General features: G+C 34.0%; 1 protein-coding gene across 1 annotated transcript; it reads left to right on the top strand.

Moving 5' to 3' along the window:
* Positions 1-2,361: 2,361 nt before the first annotated feature.
* On the top strand, positions 2,362-6,846 carry snrnp48 (small nuclear ribonucleoprotein 48 (U11/U12)). The gene is made up of 9 exons (XM_073847690.1): positions 2,362-2,606; positions 2,999-3,106; positions 3,217-3,277; positions 3,404-3,484; positions 4,074-4,256; positions 4,836-4,957; positions 5,143-5,243; positions 5,358-5,495; positions 6,655-6,846. Exons 1-9 carry the CDS (start codon positions 2,457-2,459, stop codon positions 6,722-6,724), a joined length of 1,014 nt encoding a protein of 337 aa, XP_073703791.1. The 5' UTR covers positions 2,362-2,456; the 3' UTR covers positions 6,725-6,846.
* The last annotated feature ends 397 nt before the right edge of the window (positions 6,847-7,243 follow it).

Here is a 7,243-nt window from a genome sequence, read left to right as displayed (position 1 = left end):
CTACTGTAAAACTATGTGGAGCGTGTTTGCTCACTGAATGAAGATGTGCTGCCATCTGGTGCTCAACTCCAAGATGACCGTTTACTAGTGTTGACTGTAGGGATTTAATTAGAACTGAAACATTATTTACGCACAAAACCATAATGATTTTCTGTATTCCGGTGAGAAATAATGGCAGAAATACTCTTACTATCAAGGAATAAACTGCTTAAGTCAACGGATTCATAAATATATTATGCACTCTATTTAATGTTAGGCTTTTTTATTCACTTTGATACTGTTTTCACTAGCAAATGAGGAATCACAAAGTAGCCTTTTTCATAATGTAACAAAAGTGGGTTATATTTCATTACATTTAAATGAAGATTTCGATTAAATGATTATAGCATTTAATCAAATGATTAATCAACGAATAATAGAGTGTTTCCACTATGCATAATCAATGGACATATTGGTGGCACTGAATGTAAACAATGACACTGAACCAAACGAAACTGACATATTTTGCTGATTATTGCTAATGAAAATGGTCAATTATTGTCATGTTTAGGGCTGTACTAATCGGTCAGACCGGAAAAAACATTTTGAGAGCTACAGACTGCCAAAAGTTATAACAAATCAAGGAGAAGAGTGCAAAAAACTGAGGAACAAAAGCCTTTGTGGTTGACCAAACTGAACCGGGATTTCCAGGGCAAGAATCTGACCATTTGTGTTTGTTCTTATCATTTCCAGTCAGGTAGGTGAAAAATTAGGCTAATATCTGTAGGTAGCCTATCTAAAATTACTACTGCTCATATGTATCTTTACCACCTAGCCCATTAACTTTAGTTTGTCAAAATATTGCTCCCCTTTCCTGCTTATTAAGTCCTTCTTTATATGATTTAGCAGCTTCCACACTTTTTTTCTGTGGTTTAAACAGCATAAATTAGCAGAATTAGCAGTAGTACATTAACTGTGCAATCTATGCTGTTGTTTACATCCGAGTATCGCCAATATGGCCGCGCATCTGGGTTACTGACCAAAACCGACTTACACTACCATTCAAAAGTTTGGGGTCAGTATATTTTTATTTTATTATTTTTTTTTTTAATTAATACTTTTATTCACCAAGGATATATTAAGTTAATAATTAAAAGTTAATAATAAATAATTTACATTGTTATAAAATATTTATATTTTGAATAAACACTGTACTTTTTAAACTTGTTATTCATGAAAGAATCCTGAGGGAAAAAAAATCACAGGTTCCAAAAAATATTTGGCAGCACAACTGTTGATATTATCCAACATCGATCATTCTAATAATAAATCAGCATATTAGAACGATTTCTGAAGGATCATGTGACACTTAAGACTGGAGTAACAGCTGATAAAAATTCAGCTTTTCATCACAGGAATAAATTCTATTTTAAAGTATGTTAAAAAAAAAAAAAAAAAAAAAAAAAAACAATATTTTATATTGTAAAAACATTTTGCAATATTACTGTTTTTTTTCTGGTTTTTTTTTTTTTAATCAAATAAATGCAGCCTTGATGAGCATAAGAGACTTCTTTAAAGACTTACAAGTCTTACTGACCCCAAACTTTTGAACGGTAGTGTAAGTGAAAAACCCTTTATATTTGGTATAACTAGTTTTTTTTTCCACTTGTTATTTTGTGTATTCACAAAGTATCAACAACTAAAAATCTTGATCACTTTGTACTTTTGACCACTTATAACACAGTCATTCTTGAGAAGCGGGACAAAACGGTGCAAAATTGAAAAAATAAAATTGTATACTCAGACATAAATTTAATTAATTTTAATTTTAACAAAAAACACACAACTTTGAAACCTTATTATGTGCATGTGTCACTGAAAAACAACCTTGTTTTGATATGAGATATTATTAAGTGTTGCTTTTGATAAAACAAGGTCTTTTTCATCATTAAAAAACGTTTTTATCAATTTTATAGCATATGAATGATGAAGAAACCCTTCTCTGTGGACACACTGTTTTAGATGCAGTGAGAAGACAATAAGTGTCATAGATTTCACATAATAATGATAAAATTAAATTGAAGGGGATAATTGTGTTAAATACATTCTATTATTAATCCCCATAACATTTACAATTAAACTAATAGCAGTTATGATTGCTGGACATGTTTTGTCCCGTGTCTCAAGAATCACCGAACAAATATTGTCAAAAAAACTGTACGACTCACAGTATTAAATACAACGTATCTTATAGGATTTTAAGTACCTTGTTGGGAAAAAGAAAATATTTCCCATCCACCAGTCAATCCTATTCAAGTAATGTCTTTTAATCTGTGTGTTTTTCCCGGTTGTGGCAACCACAGGCAACTACAATTCGACGCGACGTCGTGCTGACGTCATTTTAAAGCGCCAACGAACACACAGGAAGACAACAGTCGCGAAACAAGAAGCTTATTTTCTAGCACTTCTAATGTAAAATGTGTGAAACGTCTTTTACGTTGGGTCTCCAGGAGCGCATTCGGCGTTTGCAGGAGCTCACAGACTTCACTGAGAGTTGTCAAACTGAACTGAAGGGTTTGTTTGAGGTGCTTGGATGGAGTCATGAATTAGATTCACATGCAGTTCAGGTAACGTTAGAGAAACAACCGCCAAACACAAAACTATAATGAAAATGGCCTATTTAGCAGTGAATGAATTAGTGTTGTACAGTAAATTCACCATGAACTAATATTACTTATTTGAGAGTTTTTTTTCTGTTTACAGTGATACCACTTTATTGTATTAATAATTGTACACCGATGATTAAATCGCTGAATGAGGTGATCAACACCAATTTCGTTTGTTTTTCTTGTTTTATCAAAATAATCACATAATACACGTAAAATCACTTTTTTAAAAAAAAAATCGAAATACTTTATTTAGATTAAAAATGTGTAGCCTTGTTATCTACGATATTTGGCACCTAAATCTCTTATGCTTTAAAAGTTTGAAATCCCTGTATTATCTCCTGATTTGACAGATGGATGTGTGTCCATATGACCCAAACCACAGAGTCCCACGGGACAGGATGGAGAAACACAAAGCTTCCTGTCAGCTCACTAAGATGGGATACTCCAAAGAGGAACAGGTAAATAAGGAACCACTTAAATACTAGGGACAGCCTAAACTTAATCCCATATTGGACGATATGAACGGGAGATTTCAAATTGGATTTTTTTTTCTGCACTTTGTTTTCAGGCTGAAATGTTTGATTCTTCAGTGTACTACGAGAACGCAAACATTCCTTCCATTACTTTGGGTGAGTCAAATACCTTTTCTAGAACCATTCAATCTCTTGTAGTAAGGTTTGTGTGACCATAAAATGTAAGGTTTTTAAAAGCTTTGCAGTGTGCAGTTGTGTGATGTTAACTTTTATCACTTACAGACAGAGATACATTTCATCAAGTGATTCTGCAGGCCCGGGAAAATGCCCCTCACGTGAGATCTGCAGGACTTCAAACACAAAGTAAGTTTTAAGATCCTTTCTCTAAAGTCTGGGTTATTTAATCATTTTTCAGGATAACAAGCAATGTGGCACACTTGAAATTCTGTGTTTCAATGCTATACTTGTCTTTATTTATATTATTTTCAACATTTATATGTGTTCTTTGTTTGTTTTTTTCTCAGTAACAGGGGTGAGTATTAAAATGGAGGTCTGGTCTAGACAAATTTCCACTCATACTTGCTGTATCCTTTGGCTCAATATCCTTTTAAAGCCTTGGTTCTTAATATTGTTTGATAAAAGATTTTGTCTTGAACATTAGTTGCACACATTTATTATAAACATAAGAAAAACATCCAACAACAAAAAAAAAAAATCCAGAAACCTCAAGGTCAATTCGTCCCAGTATGCATTGGGAGTGTCTTTCTCTCTCAACAGTTTTGCACCACATTTACTTTATTTTTGCAGACTGGTCAATTAATATTTTATTTGGAAACACATTTTTCAAATGAATACTTTGATAATGATTTTTTATGTTTTTGATTCTAAATATTAAATTGTAATATTTACTAATAATTGTGATTTTTATGTAAAATCTGTTCTCATTTTCTAGGCGACACATCTACAGATCTCCCTGACGTACCTCAGAATCATAAGCGGGCATTATGTGACCTCACTGTAGCAGACCGATTGGCCATCTATGATCATGTGATAGAAGAAGTCAGTCAGCAGAGAGCAAAGACAGAATCCAACAACGAGGATCTTTATGTAGATCTTGTTGCAAAGCTTAAAAAAGGTACTTGAATTACAATCTCAGACAACACATTGGGTAACTATTTGTTTCTAAGCTTCTATATGATCACAAGTATGACACAATATGATTTTTATTTATTTATCTTAAATGCTTCAAATGTAATCCAGTTATGGCAGTAACCTATAAAATGACATACTCAGCAAATACATACTCTAAAGATGTCATAACAGATAATCTTGTGACTGGGAAACATTTTAAATACTTTGCTGTGGCTCACTGAAATCAGAGGTGAAGCTTCACAAGACCTGTTAAGTCCTGAAGCAGAGCTGCATCACAGGGCCCACTGAGTTCTGAGGTGGAGCTGCACCACAGGATCCACTGAGCTCTGATGTGGAGCTGCATCATCAGGCCCAAATTGCACTAAAATTGGAGGGTATCTCATGAATGCCTCCACTTTGAAGAGCTTCAGTAGTCCATTCATCTTTTCATTTTTTGATCTCACATACATATAGTATCATTATACTAAGTACCAATTAATTGATTTTAATTATTACTTGAATTGTACCCGATTGCTAGAAGTAAAGTTGATTTTTTTTTTTTTTTTTTTTCTCGATTCTATAGAAGATAACCAGAGTGGGCCAAAGTCTCATCTGGAGGTCTTGGCTGAGATGAGGGACTACAGGAGGCGCAGACAGTCTTACAGAGCGAAAAATGTTCACATCACCAAGAAGTCTTACACTGAGGTCTGTGATTTGTGGTAAACTTACCTACTTACCCACAAAACACTATTTGTGTCTTATGTCACTACATTTGTTCCTTCTGTTGGTTGCCTGTGTTTTAAATTTAATTAAATTCTCCATAGTGCGAATGGCTTGTGGTCCATTGAAAATATTCTGCATTATTGTAGTAATTTTCCTACATTTTCCAGGTAATTCGGGAGGTGATTGACATCCACTCTGGAGAACTGGGCAGGATTTGGCAGGAAGCGAAGGATGAGGACTTCAAAGCATCACAGCAGTCATCTCACAGGTCATATGTCTGATTTCAGTACAGTAAATGTCTCTCCACCCTGACAAAAAAAAAAAAAAAAAAAAACAGCACAGAGTGACTGATATTGATTTTTATGTTGGTTTTTGGTTGCAGAGGGGCATCTGAGAAAGGCCGCTCCGCATCTGTGGAGTCACGCGAGTCTCGTGTCAGCTCCAGAGACGAGCATGGGCACGGGCACAAACGGCACCGCAAACACAGCCGTAGTCGAGAGAGGAAAAACAAGAGTAGGAGGTAAGGCCATTAAACAATCATTTATACATTTATATATTTATACTTTTTAAGTGCATACTGATGTTCACTAAATAAAGACAGTTGGCCCACTTCTAAGTATGAATTAAGAATGTTAAAAACATTTCAAATCAATGCCTGTCCACACTAGCACTAACCTACACTACCAGTCAAAAGTTTTTGAACAGTAAGATTTTTCCTGTTTTTTTTATAAAGAAGTCACCTCTGCTCACCAAGCCTGCATTTAGTTGATCCAAAGTACAACAAAAACAGTACAATTTTAAAATATTTTGCCATAAAAAAAGTTTTCAATTTGAATAGATTTTAAAATGTAATTTATTCCTGTGATTTCAAAGCTGAATTTCTAGCATCATTACTCCAGTCACATGATCCTTCAGAAGTCATTCTAATATTCTGATTTGCTGTTTAAAAAGCATTTATTTATTATGATGTTAAAAACAGCTGGGTAGAATTTTTCGTTTCTTTGATGAATAGAAAGTGCAGAAGAAGAGCATTTATCTGAAATAGAAATATTTTGTAACATTATGTCATAATCATCACTTTTGATCAAGTTAAAGCATCTTTGCTACGTAAGTTTTAATTTCTATCATCCCCACCCCCAGAAAAAAAAACTGACTCCAAGCTTTTGAATGGTATAGTGTATAATGTTAAAAAAACGTTTTATTTCAGATACATGACGATCTGAAATGATAATAAAAAAATGTTTCTTGAACAGCAAATCGGCATTTTTGAATGATTTCTGAAAGGATCATATAATAAATATATTATTAAAATTAATAAATTACATTTTAAAAAATATATTCAAATAGAAAACAGTTATAATAAATAGTAAACAATATTTTGCTGTTTTTGCTGTACTTTGGATCAAATAAATGCAGGCTTGGTGAGCAGAAGAGACTTCGTTAAAAACACTAAAAATCTTACTGTTCAAAAACTTTTGACTGGTAGTGTAAACAACTTGAAATTTGGTGTGAACAGTCTTTTATACTGTTAATAACATATTTCTTTTGCTATTTTACACTCAAATCTCTCACTACACTTATTTTACTGCCAAGATAATATTTAATATAACTTTGTGGTTATTTTATAACCATTTGTCATAAACTGACTATATTGTTCTCTCCTATTGTTTTGTCCTCAGAGATTCGCACTCTCCAGATGTGGAAAGACATCACAAGAAAAAGAAGAAGAAAAATAAGTCGAAGACTTAATTTAACAAATCACAAATTAGCGTGTTTGGATTTCAGATATTCTGAGTTTCAGTGTTCTCCTCAATGTTTTTTTTTTTTTGGAGTGCTAGGTAAAATTATTACAATAAAATGTTACAAATATTGTCCATGTCACTTATTCATTTAATTTTATATATATATATATATATATATATATATATATATATATATACAAAACGTCTAGGTTACGTAGGTAACCCTCGTTCCCTGAAGGAGGGAACGGAGACGTTACATGGGAATTCGCTTAGAATCCAATCATATCTGAGCCTTATACAAAAGGCCAATGAAAATTGGCGAGTGGCATTTGCATGATGCGCCACGCCCCGTACATACGGGTATAAAAGGCGACGTCATGCGCCAGTCAGACAGGTTCTTCGCTGAGGAGCCGGGTTGAGCCGGCGTCAGCGCGACGACAGGGACGTGGCAGGGGATGTAACGTCTCCGTTCCCTCCTTCAGGGAACGAGGGTTACCTACGTAACCTAGACGTTCCCCTTCAGTCG

Source organism: Garra rufa, chromosome 9, assembly GCF_049309525.1.
Source record: "Garra rufa chromosome 9, GarRuf1.0, whole genome shotgun sequence".
Taxonomy (NCBI): Eukaryota; Metazoa; Chordata; class Actinopteri; order Cypriniformes; family Cyprinidae; genus Garra; species Garra rufa.
This window is presented reverse-complemented; position numbering and strand designations above follow the sequence as displayed.